Source organism: Mastacembelus armatus, chromosome 23 (genome assembly GCF_900324485.2).
Source record: "Mastacembelus armatus chromosome 23, fMasArm1.2, whole genome shotgun sequence".
NCBI lineage: Eukaryota > Metazoa > Chordata > Actinopteri > Synbranchiformes > Mastacembelidae > Mastacembelus > Mastacembelus armatus.
The window spans coordinates 15,210,019-15,231,299 of NC_046655.1; the positions used below are offsets into that span (position 1 = coordinate 15,210,019).

Here is a 21,281-nt window from a genome sequence, read left to right on the forward strand (position 1 = left end):
ATGTTTTCTGTGGACCCGCTCGTCTCCCCTGGTCCTCCTGAGAGTCCCTGGACCACGATCTGATCTGGATGGACCAACAACAACAGGACGTCATATAATTGTTGACAAGATGAAGCTTTACAAGCATCGACTGTGCAGTTCACTGTGTGAATAATGTATTCACCAAATACTACACCAAGACATATTTCTACCACATACTATAATAAGGCAGGATTTTCACCAAATACTACACCAAGACATATTTCTACCACATAGTATAATAAGGCAGGATTTTCACCAAATACTACACCAAGACATATTTCTACCAAATACTACACCAACACATATTTCTACCACATAGTATAATAAGGCAGGATTTTCACCAAATACTACACCAAGACATATTTCTACCACATAGTATAATAAGGCAGGATTTCCACCAAATACTACACCAAGACATATTTCTACCACATACTATAATAAGGCAGGATTTTCACCAAATACTACACCAAGACATATTTCTACCACATAGTATAATAAGGCAGGATTTTCACCAAATACTACACCAAGACATATTTCTACCACATAGTATAATAAGGCAGGATTTCCACCAAATACTACACCAAGACATATTTCTACCACATAGTATAATAAGGCAGGATTTTCACCAAATACTACACCAAGACATATTTCTACCACATAGTATAATAAGGCAGGATTTCCACCAAATACTACACCAAGACATATTTCTACCACATACTATAATAAGGCAGGATTTTCACCAAATACTACACCAAGACATATTTCTACCACATAGTATAATAAGGCAGGATTTCCACCAAATACTACACCAACACATATTTCTACCACATAGTATAATAAGGCAGGATTTTCACCAAATACTACACCAAGACATATTTCTACCACATACTATAATAAGGCAGGATTTTCACCAAATACTACACCAACACATATTTCTACCACATAGTATAATAAGGCAGGATTTCCACCAAATACTACACCAAGACATATTTCTACCACATAGTATAATAAGGCAGGATTTTCACCAAATACTACACCAACACATATTTCTACCACATAGTATAATAAGGCAGGATTTTCACCAAATACTACACCAAGACATATTTCTACCAAATACTACACCAAGACATATTTCTACCAAATACTACACCAAGACATATTTCTACCACATAGTATAATAAGGCAGGATTTTCACCAAATACTACACCAAGACATATTTCTACCACATAGTATAATAAGGCAGGATTTTCACCAAATACTACACCAAGACATATTTCTACCACATAGTATAATAAGGCAGGATTTTCACCAAATACTACACCAAGACATATTTCTACCACATAGTATAATAAGGCAGGATTTCCACCAAATACTACACCAAGACATATTTCTACCACATAGTATAATAAGGCAGGATTTTCACCAAATACTACACCAAGACATATTTCTACCACATACTATAATAAGGCAGGATTTTCACCAAATACTACACCAAGACATATTTCTACCAAATACTACACAAAGACATATTTCTACCACATAGTATAATAAGGCAGGATTTTCACCAAATACTACACCAACACATATTTCTACCACATAGTATAATAAGGCAGGATTTTCACCAAATACTACACCAAGACATATTTCTACCACATACTACACCAAGACATATTTCTACCACATACTATAATAAGGCAGGATTTTCACCAAATACTACACCAAGACATATTTCTACCAAATACTACACCAAGACATATTTCTACCACATACTATAATAAGGCAGGATTTTCACCAAATACTACACCAAGACATATTTCTACCACATAGTATAATAAGGCAGGATTTTCACCAAATACTACACCAAGACATATTTCTACCACATAGTATAATAAGGCAGGATTTCCACCAAATACTACACCAACACATATTTCTACCACATAGTATAATAAGGCAGGATTTTCACCAAATACTACACCAAGACATATTTCTACCACATACTATAATAAGGCAGGATTTTCACCAAATACTACACCAAGACATATTTCTACCACATAGTATAATAAGGCAGGATTTTCACCAAATACTACACCAAGACATATTTCTACCACATAATATAATAAGGCAGGATTTCCACCAAATACTACACCAACACATATTTCTACCACATACTATAATAAGGCAGGATTTTCACCAAATACTACACCAAGACATATTTCTACCACATACTATAATAAGGCAGGATTTCCACCAAATACTACACCAAGACATATTTCTACCACATAGTATAATAAGGCAGGATTTTCACCAAATACTACACCAAGACATATTTCTACCAAATACTACACCAACACATATTTCTACCACATAGTATAATAAGGCAGGATTTTCACCAAATACTACACCAAGACATATTTCTACCACATAGTATAATAAAGCAGGATTTTCACCAAATACTACACCAAGACATATTTCTACCACATACTATAATAAGGCAGGATTTTCACCAAATACTACACCAAGACATATTTCTACCACATAGTATAATAAGGCAGGATTTCCACCAAATAGTACACCAAGACATATTTCTACCACATAGTATAATAAGGCAGGATTTTCACCAAATACTACACCAAGACATATTTCTACCACATACTATAATAAGGCAGGATTTTCACCAAATACTACACCAAGACATATTTCTACCAAATACTACACCAAGACATATTTCTACCACATACTATAATAAGGCAGGATTTTCACCAAATACTACACCAACACATATTTCTACCACATAGTATAATAAGGCAGGATTTTCACCAAATACTACACCAAGACATATTTCTACCACATAGTATAATAAGGCAGGATTTCCACCAAATAGTACACCAAGACATATTTCTACCACATACTATAATAAGGCAGGATTTTCACCAAATACTACACCAAGACATATTTCTACCACATAGTATAATAAGGCAGGATTTTCACCAAATACTACACCAAGACATATTTCTACCACATAGTATAATAAGGCAGGATTTTCACCAAATACTACACCAACACATATTTCTACCACATAGTATAATAAGGCAGGATTTTCACCAAATACTACACCAACACATATTTCTACCACATACTATAATAAGGCAGGATTTTCACCAAATACTACACCAAGACATATTTCTACCACATAGTATAATAAGGCAGGATTTTCACCAAATACTACACCAAGACATATTTCTACCACATAGTATAATAAGGCAGGATTTTCACCAAATACTACACCAACACATATTTCTACCACATAGTATAATAAGGCAGGATTTTCACCAAATACTACACCAAGACATATTTCTACCAAATACTACACCAAGACATATTTCTACCACATAGTATAATAAGGCAGGATTTTCACCAAATACTACACCAACACATATTTCTACCACATAGTATAATAAGGCAGGATTTTCACCAAATACTACACCAAGACATATTTCTACCACATAGTATAATAAGGCAGGATTTTCACCAAATACTACACCAAGACATATTTCTACCACATAGTATAATAAGGCAGGATTTCCACCAAATACTACACCAAGACATATTTCTACCACATAGTATAATAAGGCAGGATTTTCACCAAATACTACACCAAGACATATTTCTACCAAATACTACACCAAGACATATTTCTACCACATACTATAATAAGGCACGATTTTCACCAAATACTACACCAACACATATTTCTACCACATAGTATAATAAGGCAGGATTTTCACCAAATACTACACCAAGACATATTTCTACCACATAGTATAATAAGGCAGGATTTCCAACAAATACTACACCAAGACATATTTCTACCACATAGTATAATAAGGCAGGATTTTCACCAAATACTACACCAAGACATATTTCTACCAAATACTACACCAAGACATATTTCTACCACATAGTATAATAAGGCAGGATTTTAACCAAATACTACACTAAAACATAAACTAATAAGAGAGGTCATATTTCTCTTGTACCAGCTTCCCTTCATTGACTCTGTACCTGATACACTGAGGCAAAACTTTCACCACATATTATACTAAGGCGAAAAGTACACCATGTGTTGTACTATTAGACGCAGTAATCAATCCATTGCCAAAACTGCTCAGACCCACATCCATAGTGATAAAAAATAAGCTGCTTCATTTCTAAATGATCAAACTGATACAGGACAATGAACATTTTAAAAATGACTGATTACCTGTGTTTTAAAAAAAAAAAAAACTCCTGCTATTTGCATAAATAAAATCTTAGAAATATTATTATGCATGTTTTCCAGTTTACTTTGTATCCATGGGTATATTGTAAAAAAAAAATGAATTTAGTATCATTTCAATTATGGCAATTTCAAAAATAAGGACTGATGCAAGGCCCTAAAGAGAATCGGTGGTGATCCTCAGCGTTTACTGTAAATGTCTATTTCAGAAAAAACATGGTGCCGTAACAGCGCCCTGTGGAGCCTCCAATAGTAATTACACACTTCAGAACAACCATACTGAGTGCTGCATCAATCACAGAGACTCTCCCAGAACAAGAGAACAGCAGGTATGTAACGGCTTTAATAGATGTTCCCCCTGCACACAACAGGCGCTGATGGATGAAAATGTTCCACTTGGCTGCCACAGCTGCAGCGCCTCTTGTTGTTTATCATCATTATTGCAGTGTGGCCTCATACAGCTTGGAAACCAGCACACACTTTAGATGTAAAACACACACAGACACACACACACACACACACACACACACAGTCGGTCCATCCCCTCCAGTTATTTTTAGACTAAAGTCAACACAGGGCTGAGCCTAATGACTGAATTCCACTCCACTGGCTGGAACATCTCAGATGATGATATGAAATTAACTTTATTTTCAAATATACTTTATAGAGAAAATATTACAAAGTTTTATATTGATCTTTCTAACCAAATCCCTTCTTTGACTTAAAACTTAAAAGGTTGGACTTTAAACTTTCCTTTTTTCTGAACCATCCCTTAGTTATGCCGCTGTAGGCCTAGACTACCTGAGGACTTCCCATCATGCACTGAGCTACCCTCCCCTCTCCCCTCCTCCTCTATTGTGGTTTGATTATTGAAAACATACAGTTGTAAACAGTGATTAGTTGCTGCTATCGCTCACAGTAGTACAGATGATGTGGGCGTCTGATCCAAGTTCTCCGGGCTCCTGGGAGGAAAATGGGAAACCTGCAGGAAGCTGTTTGGGAGGAAGGCGTCGGTGCTGCTCTGATGAGGCTCTGGGCGTCTGTTTCAGCTTGTTTTGGTTCTGCGATGGAGAAATAACCATGTTGTTATGTTGAAGTGATTGCTCTTCCCCACGTTTATGAGCTTTTTTTACATAATCATTACATAATCACTTTCAGTTTCATCCCTTCCAGTTTTTCTGGCTTCACCTTTTATCTCCTTTTATCTGGTGTAACCTTGCTTTCCTCCTGTCACCTCCTTGTTTCCTCCTCTCCTCACATTTCATCCTTCTCATTTATTTGCTCCACTCCTCTTGTTTCCTTTCCTCTCCATTTATTTCCTTCCTTTTTCTTTCCTCATTTCCATCTTTCTCTCCTCTTGTTTCCTCCTCTCCTTGTTTCCTTTCCTCCTCTCCTCGTTTCCTTTTCTCCTCTCCACTTGTTTCCTCCTCTTCTCCTCTCCATCTTCCAAACTTGGTCATGTTCTTCGTTCTGCAGCCAAACAATCTTGAGCTTTAAACAACATCCATCTCTCTCACACTCATACACTCACATGGGGTCGGCTCTGGACTTTACTCCGTTTCTATTTTAACTCCACTCAGACGGCGTCATGGCTCGCTGCAGGAGCTACTTGCGAGGACTTGCGATCTGTGTCACTGTGCTGCTAATGGTAAGCTAACCAATAAGAGCTTGTTGTGGTGGATGTGATGATGATGATCAACACCTGGGATCTTCAGCAGCAGAGAGAAAGATGTTTCCACAGGGAAACTAAAGATAAGAAAATAAAACCAAGTCAAAATGCATGTTACTGCACTTTATGATTTGTGACAATCTGCATGGGGCAGCCAAAAATACACCTGTATCGCTGCAAATAAATCAATAATCAAACATTTATTAATATACACTAAAGTAATGAGGTTTGTTTAAGGTTTTCATAAACTGCTTTGACATATCAACACAACTCCTTTACAAAGCGAGGCTTGGTATTTATTGTGGATCAGCAGTAGAGATTACCCAGGTATTCATTTCATTTTATAGATGTTTAGATTTAAAAAGTATTTTTCTGTCAGCATCCTGATATCTTGAAATATTTCCTGTTAAGAGTATTTATTTATAATATTTATATACAGTACTGCGTTTGACATCTACACAGGAGTTTCTGTGTAAACATTTGCATACCAACCATACCGATGATCCCATCACCCTCTGCTGTTTATTATATTTCTTCTTTTTAAAAATGCATCATGTGAATTTCTTCTATCAGCTCGTCAGTCGTCTGGACTGAGCTTAAGTTGCAACACGGACAAAAACTGACTGATCAGTTGGCTGATATATGAGCTGATTGTAATAAAGTTAATCTGCTCCAGTTAAACCCAAACAACAGGAGCCTTTTTCCTCTTTGTTATAGTCAGGACACCTGTGTTTTATGTTCTATTGTTTTATGCATGAGTTTGACATTTAATGTTAGAATATCTGTTCTGAAGCAGCAGCTACAGAACCTGATACGATCACTGAGGATTTTTGCTACCAGGGGCTGGAAAGTTCAACCCGGAGGAAACGATGAGCATTTTTTTAATGTTTTTGTCAAAGTTTAAACTCCGCCTGAGACAAACGCGTCTGTGGCAGCTGATGGTCTGATGAGTGTCTCTCTGGGGAAGCAGGACAGTTTGGAAAGAATGTTGCTGCTGCCGGTTAATATTTCCTCCTCTGTAAAACCTAAAGAAAACAAAGGGCCTCGCTCATCTGCAACTCTGCCTTTAACGTTTCCTGCATTTCCTTCACAGGTGTCTGGCGTGGTGATGGTCGGCGTCGGATTCTCCTCCATCGACGGCAACATACCGGTTGCTGAGGTGTGTATTTACCCACCACATTAAACGTCTTTCACTTTTATCTTAATCTAAAATAAATATCAAATCAAACTCAACTGTCTAATACACAACACCCTTTAAACTAAACCTACTTGCCTGAGTTTGTGAAGTGTTTTTTTATACTCTCAGATGATTTTGGTCCCACTCTTTAGTGTAAAATCTTTCTTCTATTAACTTAACACACCTAAATCGCCAACTGAATCATCTGTAGACAAGTTGCATTGTGGGAAATGTAAGCAGCAGGTTTTGACAAGGAATTAAAATATGTGGAGGGACTATGACTCCCAGGGTGCATTTCCACATGAAACATCCAATCACATGCTCTGAATTGTTTTTCATTTGCTAAAAGCTGTTTGGAGAAATAAATCTGACTCTGGGTAAAGTTTTAAAGAATTTACCGGCCTCTGTTTTTTCCCCTCTATCTCCCAGTTGTTTGACCAGTTGTCCAGTAGCGATGGTTTACTGGTGCTGCAGGTGTTTGGTCCAATCACAGTGGTTTTGTCTGTTCTAGGCATCTGTGCTGCGTCTTTGGACCTTAAGCCTATTCTCCTGGTGGTGAGATAACACATAATCCATTCCTAGGCCCCTTGACCTCAACCATCACAACTAAATATCTAAGCCTGACCAAAATCTGGTTCTAACACTAAAACCAGGTCTGGACCCTCAAACAGGCCTCTGAAGGTTTCAGGCCCAAACATATCCTCACAAAGACCATTTGAAACTAAAATTTAAAGAAAGATACACACACACATACAAACGACATAGCTGACCTGTGATTATCTTCTCCAGTTTTCTGCTTTGATTTTCGTGGAGTTTGTGGCTCTGATGGTTGTTGCTTCACCACTGGTTCAGGTCCAGGCTCAGGTAACTCCACCTGTCTGCGACTCCACCACCTACAGACGGGTGACAAATGAAAGGCCAAACCAAGAGAGAGTGCATCAGTACCAGAACAGCTTCACTTCACCTTGACTCTACTGGAGGAAATGAACTGTTCTTCCAAAATATTTCCCCTCATTTGATGATTTGATGAAGGGGTGAAGAACACCGTCTAAGATGTCACCCCCCAGTGTTAATTTTCCAGACTGCGGTGGCAAAATGCCCCCTGGAATATAACAGAGCCATCGAACCCTCACTGCTGCAGCCCAGCATCAGGTTTTTCCTTTAATTTGTCACCTGTCTGTATATAAATGTAAAATCCACTGTCACAGGTAACTAACGCCTTCTACAGGCTGCCAAGACCTACAGAAATAACCAGGGCCTCACCTGCTGAATCTGTGAGGGGGGGTGATGTGGGGTCCTGATCTTAAAACTGTGTTAAAGCAGTAAAGGGATTTAATACTATTAATACAGTAACTTAGAGCTGAACCTCAAGTACTTGTGTCAAATTTAAAAACCCAAATAAAAATAAAGCATCACAGGCCAAAATGATTTCTGCTCTGTTTGTTCTAAAACTGCGTTTATTGTTTCTCTGAAGTAACTTCCATCATTGTTTTCTGTTCTGCAGCTCGACAGCACGGTGAACGAGGTGTTTCTGAACGTGACTCCCCTCCACAGAGTGGAGCTTAACATCCAGCGTGAACTGAACAAACTGCAGGCCTCAGTAAGTGACAGGACAACAACCCACTGGATCTGAATTAGTCCAGAAAGATTAAGCAGAAAAACACGACTGTTGGTCCAGTGGAGGAAAAGATGATTTAACTTCTTGATATTACTCCTGCACTTAGCTCTCCAATATATTTAAAGGGGGCGAACTGGACAGTTTCAGATACTGGAAATGTAAAATATTTGCTGAATTAAACATTTTTATATTTGACTACTCAATAATACTGCACATAATCTTCTGGTTGTGGAATCTGGTTTTCAGGATTCTTGTTGTGGTTTGAGGAGTTTTGAGGACTGGGACAATCACCTCCCTGTCTCCTGTACCTGTTCACCTCCCATTCCCACCTCAGACCTGCAGCCCAGGTAAGATGTAAGACAAACCTAAAGATCTTTTTAGAGGTGTGAAGAATGTTTAGATTTCTAGAAGACAGTTCTGTTTTAGGATTTTTTGAGGGATGTTTCTAAAGAGCTTCTAAAATAATTTCTGAAGAGTTTAACTTCAGAGTTTGAGTTTTATGAGAAGCTCTTGAGCTTCTGAGCATTCTTAGAGGTTTTGAGTCCAGCAAGAGTTTGAAACATCTCCAAAAATGGACAAATTTCCATAAAAACCTCTCAGCATCCAAGAGTTTCTAGAATTCCAGTAAAATTTCTTCTTGAAGCGGTTGAGCTACAGCAGAAATTTGTTAGTGAGCTCCTAAAAGGTTTCCGTACAGAAACTCGATATTAAAGACTCGAGATTCAAGGCTCGACTTTTTGATTTAATAGATAATGATTCCAATCCAGAGTTTGATCAGAAGCTCAGGTATCTCTTCAGGATGGGACCACAGGGCGTAACAGAAGGACAAATACTGACAGAGATTTCAGCTCTTGAGTGACAAAAATAGTGCAACCCCCCTAAAGCAGGACTCCAGTCTCAGTTGTGGTTTAGAAATGTGTCTTAAGTTCTTCGTCGTGTTGTTGTGTCACAGCTCTTGGCCTGGTAACTCCAGCTCAGAGGGGTCCTGTGTGTTGGTGAGCAGTGACCTTTACCCTCCAACCCGACAGTTTACAGACAAATTATGGGTTCACTCCGAGGTAAGTACCTGGTCTCATTACTGTCCTTATGTCTTCGTAGTCCTTTTTCTAAGACTAAGTTTGTTTTCATGGTGACAGAAATAAAGTTCTTATTATCATTGATTATTGATTGATTAACATCTTGATGTGTACGGCAGCCCTGTGGTCCCATCCTGAAGAGTTACCTGAGCTTCCCCATCAAACTCCGGATTGGAATCATTTCTGCCTTCGCCACTATTGCGGTAAAATATTTAGACATCTAGAGCTATAAATCAAGGAAGGTTACAAGTTCCTTCTGAGCTCCTGGAAGTGTTAAAAGTCTTCACGAGGAGTTTCTAGAAGTCATGTGGATTAAACAACAGACAACAAATATTCTGATTAGTCCCTTTGCGTTACAGATGGCGGCCATTGCTCTCTGTTTGACATTGGGTCTGGAGGAATACTGGAAGAAGCCTGCAGTAGAAACTACAGTGGACGACTACAGCCGAGTGAAATACGAACCCCAACCCAGCTTCACCTGACCTCTGACCCAAAGATGAGACATTGCTTCATACTGCCTGTGACAATCGCATGACGGATAACAACAAAATCACATCATCAGGGCTTCTAAAACTGATTTCAAACATTAGATATAAAAATATTTGAGTACTCAGTTACATCTGATTGTTTGTGATCATTTTTAAAGATTGACAACAAAACCTCACATTAAGAAGCAGCGTCTGACTCCAGCTGTAGAGGCAAATTCATCAGTTATCAGGTTTTAGGCTGATATTTCAAACTTGGAATGGGTCAAAGCTTAGACAGTTCTTGCATCTGCTTTTTGCAAGTCAGAATCAGAAAGCCTTTATTGTCCGTGCACAAAAAAAATTTTGGTTTGCTGGGACTTACGTGATTTTTGTTTTTGAAAAAAAATCACTGCAGCTAAAGACTCTCAGCTGACAGCTGTGGGACAAGAACCTAAAGAAGGAGGAATGGTTCAAATGTTTGGCCTTTGTTTTGAAAACTGCTTTAGAAATAAAGTTTCCTCCTGTTACCTAACCAGTGATCAGTGATATCTCTGGCCTTTAGCTGCAGTTTCTTCTTGCAGCCAGAAGATGGAAGCGATGTGGTAACCGAACTCTGCTGCAGGTTAGTACAGGCCTTATTTAATTAAAACCATCTATGGACTTTAAAGGGGAACTGTCTCTTTAGAGCAAACCTGACCAGAAACTTAACGAGTGAGTTTAATGAGTTTGGGAGGTATTGGTCTATAAATAGAGGATGTTGAATCATTGCAATAAGACTTCCTGTTGCAGCTCTGGATGTTGTAATTGGACAACAGAACCACAATTCAGACCAATTCCCCTTTTCTCATCCAGAGGTTTTGCAATTGTGACAAAGCTGGTTGGCTGAGAGTCTTAGCTCAGGCAGGTTTCATAGATTTATGTAACTTCAACAGATACAAGTGAGTCATTTAAACACTTTGATTACTTTCTAGTTTTTCAGCAATCATAAACTGACCAATCTAAGCTGCTGGAACAGGCCACTATTTTCTAGAGTTCTCACTTCAACTGTAGGAGTGTAACAATATAAATTGAGCTGAAAAATCACAATACACAACCCACAATATGCATCGCAGAACTCTCGGGGCATATCGCGGTACTCTCACGAGGTTGATGTCGCTTATCTCTGAGTAATTTTAACAAATTTTTCTTTGCTCACATTTTATTAATCAGTATTAGTAACGACTATTACGAGCTTTTGTTGTAAATTTTACAGAAATAATTATACTCTAACGTTACTGTTTTGCTACACGTCATGTGACTTGGGAGTGAGCGATCACACTCGGCTGTTATTGTACGCAGGATGGCTGCTGTGCGTATATTGAGACTGCAGAACCCGCGGACACATTTAAGTCTCTTGTGTGGGAACATTTTGGTTTTCCAGTGGAGTACACTAATGGAATTCGTGTCATAGACAAAGCGCAGACCATCTGTCAAACCTGTGTCACAAAACTTACTTATACGACAGGAAACTCTTCTAATATGCAAGTGCATCTCCGAAGACGTCACCCCAACATTGATGTCAGCGGAACCAGAAGAAAAGTCCAACACAGGACAGTTTTCCCACTGCCTTCAGAATGAAACTACAAGCTAACGCCGACCGTGCTCAAACAATTACCAAGGCAATAGGTGTTTTCATGGCTCTAGATATGAGCCTGTTTTCAATTGTTGAGAACGATGGATTCACGCTAAGTGTGTTGAAGCCCAGATACCAAATACAGAGCCGACCACATTTCAGTCCGAATGTGCTGCCTCAACTTTACAGCGAAGTAAAAGCGAAACTGGTGGAGGACCTGAGCGATGCAAAATTCATTGCCTTAACTACGGATGGGTGGACCTCCTGTGCAGCTCAGTCCTTCATTACGATTACGGTGCACCACATTACGGACAACTGGGTCATTGCACATCCTGTCTATGAAAGCCACACAAGTGATGATCTGCGGGAAATACTACAGGGAGCTGCAGCAGATGGAAAATCCACTATTCCTGTGACAACAGATAACACTAAAAATATTGTTAATGCAATTGAAGCAGCCGGATTTTCACCAAATATTCAGTGTTTTACACACACAGTTAATCTGGCATCACAGAAGGGAATGGGCGTTAACCAAATGTCGCGGCAGAACTTAAGGACCAACAAGAGATGCTCCGACTGCCTCCACACAAGCTGATTCAGGATGTTCCACCAGATGGAACTCAAGCTATGAAAATGCTTGAGCGCTACCTTGAACAACAGGCTGCTGCTTTCTCAGCACTTCCAGACAGGAGTGTTAAGAGGAACATAAAGGACATTGTTCCTCTGTCTGATGAAGATGGAAAAGTAGCTGAGGACATCATTCAGGTTCTTAGACCACTGAACATGGTCCCAACTCTGTTGAGCACAGAACAGCTGCCAACAGTTTCAATGATAATGCCACTGAAACACACCATCCTGGAGTCTATGAAAGTTAGTGACACAGATCCAACAGTTGTTAAAGATGTCAAATCTGCCATTTTGTCTGACTTCATGAAAAGAAACCCAGAATCTGACTCAATACTTGTGCAATTTCTTCATAACACCCACGTTTTAAGAGTCCTGCAATGCACATTACTAGTACAAATACAATATATATGTATATTTTTTCGTTAAATTTCAGCATTTAACTCTAAACAGAAACTTAGATAATCACAAATGAGCATCACTACGTCTGTTTTGCAATATTAACTTGAAACTATTTTGTGGCTTTGTCCTTGTTGGGCTCGGGCCTCACAGGAGCAGTCAGATGTGGCATCCAGCAGCCGTGATCCTCCAGCACCAATCTCTGAACTGTTTGGAAAGTTATTTCCAGTGGAGCCTAGCACTCCTGTACTCAAGTGTCCATCTCAAATGGTGAAAGAAGAGGTTGAGTGTTACTCTTCCAGTGGAGTCAAATCCACTTGCATGGTGGAAGGACAAAGAGAGCCAGTTTCCTCATGTAGCCAGGTTGGCTAAATGCTACCTTGGAGTCCCAGCAACATCTGTCCCCAGCACAGAGAGCTGCCTCTCACCTGAGAATGTGGACATGATGGTCTTTCTGAAGAAGAACCTAAAGCTTAATTGAACATTCCTAAAGTAGACAAACCAGTATTCATGTTTGACTAGTCTACTTTGGATTTATTTATTTATTTTTAGTTTACTCAGGTATGCTGAAAAAAGTGAAGCCAATGTATAAAGTTAAAGTTATTATGTTACATTAATCTGGTGTTCCTTAAAATTCCTGGTACCATGACATGAACTCTACCACGACAGCGAACTGAACCATGGCTCCAAAACCATGAACTGAACAGAACCGTGGCACTGGTATATCGTTACACGCCTATTCATCCGTGTCGGGTTCCTGCAGGTGTCGACAAGGTAAATTAACAATCAACAAAATCAAGAGCTCAGACACTGATAAGGCACGGTTCATAAAGGATTAGCACAGTGCAATCACAGCCTCTATTACTGGGTAATCAATTACTGGTCAACACTGCTGGGAGAAAAGCTAACTATTTCTGTTTGGGCTTTGGGAATGGGAACATTGTCACGCAGAGGCAGAAAAGGGTTCTCCCAAACAGTTAACACAAACATGCAGTTGTGTAAAATATCCCTGGAAACTTTCCCCAAACCAGGACAAGCAGCTACACAATAAAAGAGATAATGGCTGAGTAAAGACTTGTATAGTCCAGAAAATACAGTACTGCAGTTTTTATGTTGTGGTATTAGTAATTTAACTATAAGTACAGTGATGCTGCATTTTGATCCCAGGTCAAACTTCATTAGAAGCAGCTGGAAATGAGACAATCTGATCCATGTTTAAAAGAAAACCCAGAGCATTGTCTGTTTCTCACACTACTCTAAACAGGAAGTACTTTCACCTACTCCTGTGAAAAATGAAAGCACTCCATTGTTTTATTTTTGGAGGTTTTGGTTTGGTTTGTTTTTGTTCTGATCTTCTGCTGTGACAAAGGTCAAACCCATTCACTACTCCTGACAATTTGGACCCCTTTTTCAATCCACAGATAAAAACTCAAACATGGTGGATATTTTATTATTCAAGCCAAAATAATCAACATCTGAATTTTTCTTCCTTTCTACCGACCTATCAATTAGACCTGCATTCTGGGAAACAGCAGCAAATTTAAGTGAAATAGTCTGAAACAGCCAGACATGGGCAGAGAGGCAGGATGAAAAGGGGAGTTAACTGATTTGTACAAAAACACAGAAAATCACGGGACTTTCCTTTTAAGTAAAAGAAAATAATCTAAAAACAAGCAAAGTCAGAAGGGTAGGTAGGAAGGGGAGATAAAGGGGAACTGACCGGTGACCAGGTGAGTCCAACCTGCCAGATCCAAATCCTCGCAACAGACTCCTGCGGAAAAAAACAACAAAACAAAAACACGACTTACTTGGTTTTTAATCCCATTTAATAAGATGCAGTACCTGCACTTTTTAAAATTTTGCCTTCATGTGGGTGGATTCTGACCTTTTAGAGTAAATCCAATAACTCGCTAGATGTCGGAAAAATGAAGGAGCATTTTCAAACTGACAAACCTGCTGATTCAGGGACTCTACAACTCTTCATCACCAATAAAACAAAACTTGCTTTTTTGTGCTGCTAAACATGAACACTTGGGTCATACACTGAGGCAAAACTGTAATAATACATATCAGTCACTGCATCAAAAATACTTTTACTTTTCATACTTAAGGAACATTATACTACATATGAACTTTGACATGCATTTTAAATGCAGAAGTATTTTAATTGGTAGTTTACTCAAGTACAAGTTAGCACTTGCTCCAGCCAAAGTGTTTTGCTTGTGGCAAACGCTGTGATCTGTGATCCGTGAGACATGAATCTCATCTTATCTGACATTTGAACGAAGAGACTAAAATCAGATGAAGGAAGGAATACGGAAGGGTCGTATTGTGCTTTCCAAAAAAGCCCTGGACTACCTTCCTTTTCAGTTAAAATAAAAAACATAATCTTCCCTATTGATGGACCTGACATACAGGTACGTACGAGACCTGTTTCAACATGTTTTAACATAACTGGTGTTTGCTTTAATTTCACAGACAGAATTGACAATTTCTTACTGAATAAATAAAGTTTACAATCATTTGCAGAGAAACCAGGTGATCGCTCTGCAGAAGGACAAACTGTTTTGAGGGTTTATTTTCAAAATAAACGTCGTCTTTCTGTGGTTAACAGACAAGGTTTCATCTTTGAAGAAGTGCAGTCACAGCCCTAAAATGAAAGGTTGTTTTCTGAAAACATCTTGTTTTCCAGCCGCAGGCGTAATGGTCTTGGGTAACTGCCACTTAACAATGCTGTGACTGGTTTAATGGGGTGGGGAATCAAGGAGTGATGGGAAATTCTCCCTGCATGGGTCCCTGTATCAAATCTCACCTTTCACCTCAGCGCCTAGTCTAGACATGTCAGATTAGATTACACGCTTGTTTTACATTGACATTCAGGCAGCATCATGCACAAACTGCGTAAGAAACACACACTGAAGGAAAAGTGAAGAAAGCGCAGCCCAAAATCTATGAAGACAAAACTGGCTTTTCAAGAACTTTTGTGCTGCACAGATACACTGTAGATTTTAGGTCCTATATAAAAAATAAAAAACCTGCACAAAGCTCAACAAGGAAAAAAGTGACCACAAGGACATGCAAAATAAGGAGACTTTAAATGAGAACATAAAATAAAAAGTGATGCATAGTGACCCAAAACAGATGCAAATCGACCACAACAAGGTTGACAAATAACACAAAGATGAAAAATGATCTCAAAGAGAACACAGGGTGTTCAAAATGGTCAAAAAATAGATGCAAAAATAAACACAGTGAACGCAACACCCCCAGAAAGAGATGGAATAGAATCAGAGATGGAAAATGACTATAAAGAGACGCAGAAACGAACACAAGGCGTGAGAACAATGACCAAAAACTTATGCAAAATGACCCCAAAGAATCATAAAAGAAAGTGAAAGCAAAATGGTGCAATGAAGAGGTGGATGCAAAACAACCACAAATGCAAAATGCTAAATGGTTGCAAAGGGACACAACAACAAAGAGACATTTCAAGCACTTACTGTCTGTTTGCTTGCTCATAGTGCAGCTATGAACAAAAGTAGTTTATAAGTGAGTTTACTGGATCCTGTTCTAAACAGTTTGTTTGGATACTATATTTTGGCCACAAATAGCCATGTAAGTGGAGTCAAGAGTCCCATGACTCTGCTAGTTTATCAGCTTTAAGTGGTTTCATTAACTGAACCAAAGCAGCAGCTGATTTTCCAAGAGTTGAATTTTCATCTCTGTCTGCTGCTCGCCTGGTTCCAGACCGGTGGAGCACAACATCTCAGATGTTTAAGCCTGATACATACTCCACGAGAAGCGAGAAATTTGTTTGTTTTCTCAAGTCAGACATTTCATACTCCGCGAGAAACTCAACTGCCAAACTCCTAAGAGATGCCTCCCAATGCAGCTTACGTCACGTGCACTAAGCATTGTGGGAATCTGACAGACTACAATACAGCAAATAAGATATGGGATATCGCCATGTTTTACGTCAGATGCGCCCCTCCGTACACAACGTATCCTCTATCCACAAATTATTTGCCATTTGTGTGTCTTCATATGCCTTACAAGATGTGTTATAAAGATTTTCACACTTCCTCATAACCTTCAGCAGAAAAAAAAACACACCCACTAAAAATTTCTGACCAGTCACACAATAACTGTTGGAAACCACACGACAAAAAAAGTTTTGCCCAGATGATGTGTCGTGAACAAGCTGCGAGAGCTCTCAAACCTGGGCTGCCCCTGGAGAGAACAGTTTCTCACTGAGTATGTATAGGCCTTTATGCTGTGGCTCAGTTAGGTCTGGTGCTTGTTAGTGCTCTTTGCTAGTGAGACTAAGAATAAGGACTTTGAATAAACCCATTCCTTATTTACTGTGCTGTGCGTCTGAAACATGGAGCTCAGCCTCTCAGAGGATTTTGACAAACAATATTTATTTAGGTTACAAGCTATAAGATCCCTGCATCATATCTATTACTAGTACTTGTTAATGTTACTTATATCTTATCCAGATTTTACATCATCAGCCTGTTGATTGTGTAGGAGGGTCTGAGACTTTCATAGTCAAGAGCCTGTGTTATTTCTGTGCGGAGCAGCAGGAACGATTAGTATGTGCCTTCTACTTTGGGCTGTCCTGACCATGTTTCATGATGCAATACTTATTTACCTTATATAATTTTTTTCCTCCATTACACAATGAACACCTGCAGGCCTGCATTAAAATTAGTCATATAGATATGATTTGAAGATTATATCTGTTCACAAAGAAAGCACACCATAGTGTTTTCTTTTGTGCTTCGTGAACAGCCATTTCTCAACCTCAGCCATTAACTCTGGTTTAATACATCATCTTTTAACAGAGAGCACCACTGACTGAAAACTAATGCTCTGCATGGATCATACACTGCTGCTCAGTATCAGATGAGTCATATGCTTTAATAAATATCTGCAGCTCTGCAGCTTCCTTATTCTGCTCGCCCACAATGCTGTGTTGTTGACAGATGTAATTCATCTGTATTTCAAACATCTGGATCCAAAGCTGATAACAAAATTAAAAAATGCCAGGAGTGAGAATTAGTTTTGGACATCCTTACTTTCATTTTTACATTGTCTGTTAAACCTACTGACCTAAATGACTTGAGCTGAAGGCACAATTTGGCACATGTACACAGGATCTGTATCATGATTAGCATTTATTCTGGATACTGACAGATTATTCCAGGGCCAATAAACCAAAGATTAATGCTACAGGAGTGAACTTACTACCCAGTAGTCTCCTCCTGCTCTTTGGCAACCACCTACAACCCCAACAGATAATAGTCACTACAAATCATCTGAGAAGTAAAAAAGCCTTTTGGATTCAACAACATACAAATGAATGTGGTGTACTCAGCAAAGTGTGTGAATCCTGAAACTAGAAACCAGCACCTGAGAACAGGCATCACTTCTACAGTCGACTGATCTCTGCTCCGTTTCTACTGCTCCACCAGCTTCTCTCGCTCACAGCAACATCTGGAGCTGGTTTTTGGAAACAGACGGGCTCCCATTGTTGGTGAGAACCATGTGAGCCAGGTCAGCGGTGTGGCTCCCTGCTGTGTTTTTAATAGTTTTTGGACAACAATGGAGGTCTACGGCACAGACCAATAAGCTGAACCAGGTTCTGGTTTTACCCAAATCACTCCGAGTACACCACATTCATTGTTGCCGCCTGTCTCCGGATGGGATTTGGACTCAATAACACACAAAAAAAAAGCTACGCAGGATAATGAAGGTATCTTGACACTACTCTCCTGAGGTAGGACTCTACAAAGCCATTGGCTATCAGGTCAGGCTGAGAGAGGATATTTCACAGTCTTACAACTTATTCCAAACAACAAAAGGAAGCTTACACTCCCTGAGCCACAGACTGTGAAAATCTAGTAAGTTTGTTTCAACTTCAATGCACTTTTATAACTGGAAACAATGCTTTGTTACAAAAAAGAAAAGAAAAGATTTGTAAGATGTGACATACATTAGCCCAGAGAGGAATCAGCAGCTCATCATGAAATGAAGTGAAAATAAAGTGCAGGCTGCAGAACTGTGGTGTTTCTTTGGTGACACATAAGCAGCAACGGTTATTTCCTGTTCCAGTTTTGGTTAACAACTCTAACTTTCAAGCCAGTAAATACAGAATAAGTGTGAAAACAACACCCACACAAGTCCAGAGAACTATCTGTGGTGAAAGTGTATGTGCCACAGATGTTACTAAAATCCACGAGGCTACGAATCACAAAACACCACAAACAGCTGTGAGGGCAGACAAGAATAGATGCTAACAAGCTAACCTGTCGCTAACAAGCTAACCTGCCGCTAACGGGCTAGCCTGTTGTTGACCAACGAGCCCGGTGCTAACACTGCTAACTAAAACTGTCGACGACAAACGTTGCTCTGCGACTCTGAGTCGCGTTTCACATCAGACACACACATGAACAACACCTCTGTATGAAAACGATAAAGTGTGACCGTATGTTTGTGGGACAAACAAGACAAAGCACAGTTAGCTTACCTGTGTGTGTTCGTGCTAGGACCCAGCTAACGTCCCAAAGTAACAGCCAACGGTTCAGGACACGGCGACTTTGGCGTCTCTGGTGTGAACTAATAAAAATACACTATAATTGTTTTGTTTTTGTGTACGTGGAACACTTTTCCATTTCTGAAAATATCAGGTGCGCGTGTGTTACAGGTACAATCACGCGACTAACGCGTGAGCCGCCGTTGGTCATGTCCGCCATATTGTCACCGGAAATAGATCTCCCGCAACTAAACTCATCAAACTCATCGGTTTCCTGTTTGTTTGGTTTTTTTTTATTGATCCTAGAAATGTATTCCTGATACACAACACTTGGTTAATTAAAGACACTTAGTACTTTATAACACTAACTTTCATAAATTAATAGGTTGTTAAACACATTGAAATGAACAAGTGAATGAATGAATACATAAATACTTCTTCATTTCCTTTGGCTGCTCCCTTCAGGAAGTCGCCACAGCAAATCATCTCCCTCCATTTAACCCCATCCTCTGTATCCTCCTCACCCACACCAACTATCCTCATGACCAGACAACATTGCTGGTCTCACCACTGTCTTGTCCACCTTTCCTTTCATTCTTGCTGACACTCTTTTGTCACACATCACATCTGACACTTTCCTCCACCCGTTCCAACCTGCTTGCACACGTCTCTTCACTTCTTTTCCACACACTCCGTTGCTCTAGGACTGTTGACCCTAGGTCCTTAAAATCCTCCACCTTCTTCACCTCTGCTCCCTGTAACCTCACCGTTCTACTTGAGTCCCTCTCATTTACACACATGTTCTCTGTCTTACTGCGGCTAACCTTCATTCCTCTCCTTTCCAGAGCAAACCTCCACCTCTCTAGATTTTCCTCCACCTGCTCCCTGCTCTCACTACAGATGACAATGTCATCTGCAAACATCATGGTCCACAGAGATTCCTGTCTAACCTCATCTGTCAGCCTGTCCATCACCACAGCAAACAAGAAGGGGCTCAAAGATTTTTTCCAAATCTACAAAGACCCAATGCAGCTCCTTCTGGCCTTCTCTATACTTCTCCATCAGCATTCTCAAAGCAAATATTGCATCTGTGGTTCTCTTTCTTGGCATGAAACCATACTGCTGCTCACAAATGCTCACTTCTGACCTCAGCCTAGCCTCCACTACTCTTTCCCATCACTTCATTGTGGGACTCATCAGCTTTATTCCTCTGTAGTTTCCACAACTCTGCACGTCTCCCTTGTTCTTAAAGATGGGCACCAGTACACTTCTCCTCCATTCCTCAGGCAGCCTCTCACTCTCCAAGATCTTGTTAAGTAGACCAGTCAAAAACTCTACTGCCACCTCTCCTAAACACCTCCATACCTCCACAGGTATGTCGTCAGGACCAACTGCCTTTCCACTCTTCATCCTCTTCAACACCTTCCTCACTTCATCCTTACTGATCTTTGCTACTTCCTGTTCCACAACAGTCACCTCTACCTTCACCTTACGCTGCATCTCTCTGTCTGTTCTCTTCTGTCCTCTCAGTGTCCCCACTTCTTCTTAGCTAACTTTTTCCTCTTAACACACTCCTGAACGTCCTCATTGCACCACCAAGTTTCTTATCTGCTTTCCTCTTTCCAATGGATACAAACACTAAAATTAAACTTTTTGCAATGTGTCACGTCTTTACATTTCCAGTATATTAGTCCTTTTTTAATTTTTGCTTGTTTGTTTTCATCCTCATCTGAAAATGTGTTATGGAGGCTGTAGATCACAATGCGGTTTCTTTTACATGAACTAGGTTGTAATCTCTTGTCAT

The 21,281-nt window shown here is 39.6% G+C and overlaps 1 protein-coding gene and 1 long non-coding RNA gene across 3 annotated transcripts; one reads left to right on the top strand and one right to left on the bottom strand.

The window, feature by feature from the left end:
* Positions 1-7: 7 nt before the first annotated feature.
* LOC113142411 (uncharacterized) lies at positions 8-19,527 on the bottom strand. Of its 2 annotated transcripts, none has more exons than XR_003296951.1 (6): positions 19,472-19,527; positions 14,660-14,710; positions 7,914-8,036; positions 5,829-6,043; positions 5,215-5,358; positions 8-64 (listed from the first exon to the last, which is right to left on the bottom strand). It is a non-coding gene; the product is annotated as an uncharacterized LOC113142411 (long non-coding RNA). The 2 variants fall into 2 exon arrangements; XR_003296952.1 differs by lacking the exon at positions 19,472-19,527 and adding an exon at positions 14,825-14,920.
* LOC113142409 (23 kDa integral membrane protein-like) lies at positions 5,688-10,567 on the top strand. The gene is made up of 9 exons (XM_026327422.2): positions 5,688-5,945; positions 7,060-7,125; positions 7,573-7,698; positions 7,933-8,007; positions 8,648-8,743; positions 9,008-9,108; positions 9,714-9,819; positions 9,957-10,040; positions 10,197-10,567. The coding sequence occupies exons 1-9, from the start codon at positions 5,886-5,888 to the stop codon at positions 10,317-10,319; spliced, it is 837 nt and encodes a 278-aa protein (XP_026183207.1). The 5' UTR covers positions 5,688-5,885; the 3' UTR covers positions 10,320-10,567.
* Positions 19,528-21,281: the final 1,754 nt, after the last annotated feature.

Coding starts and splice junctions, on each gene's coding strand:
- LOC113142409 (XM_026327422.2), top strand. CDS start 5,886: ATGGCTCGCTGCAGGAGCTACTTGCGAGGACTTGCGATCTGTGTCACT. Junction 5,946..7,059: donor GTGTCACTGTGCTGCTAATG/GTAAGCTAACCA, acceptor TTTCCTTCACAG/GTGTCTGGCGTGGTGATGGT. Junction 7,699..7,932: donor TTAAGCCTATTCTCCTGGTG/GTGAGATAACAC, acceptor TATCTTCTCCAG/TTTTCTGCTTTGATTTTCGT.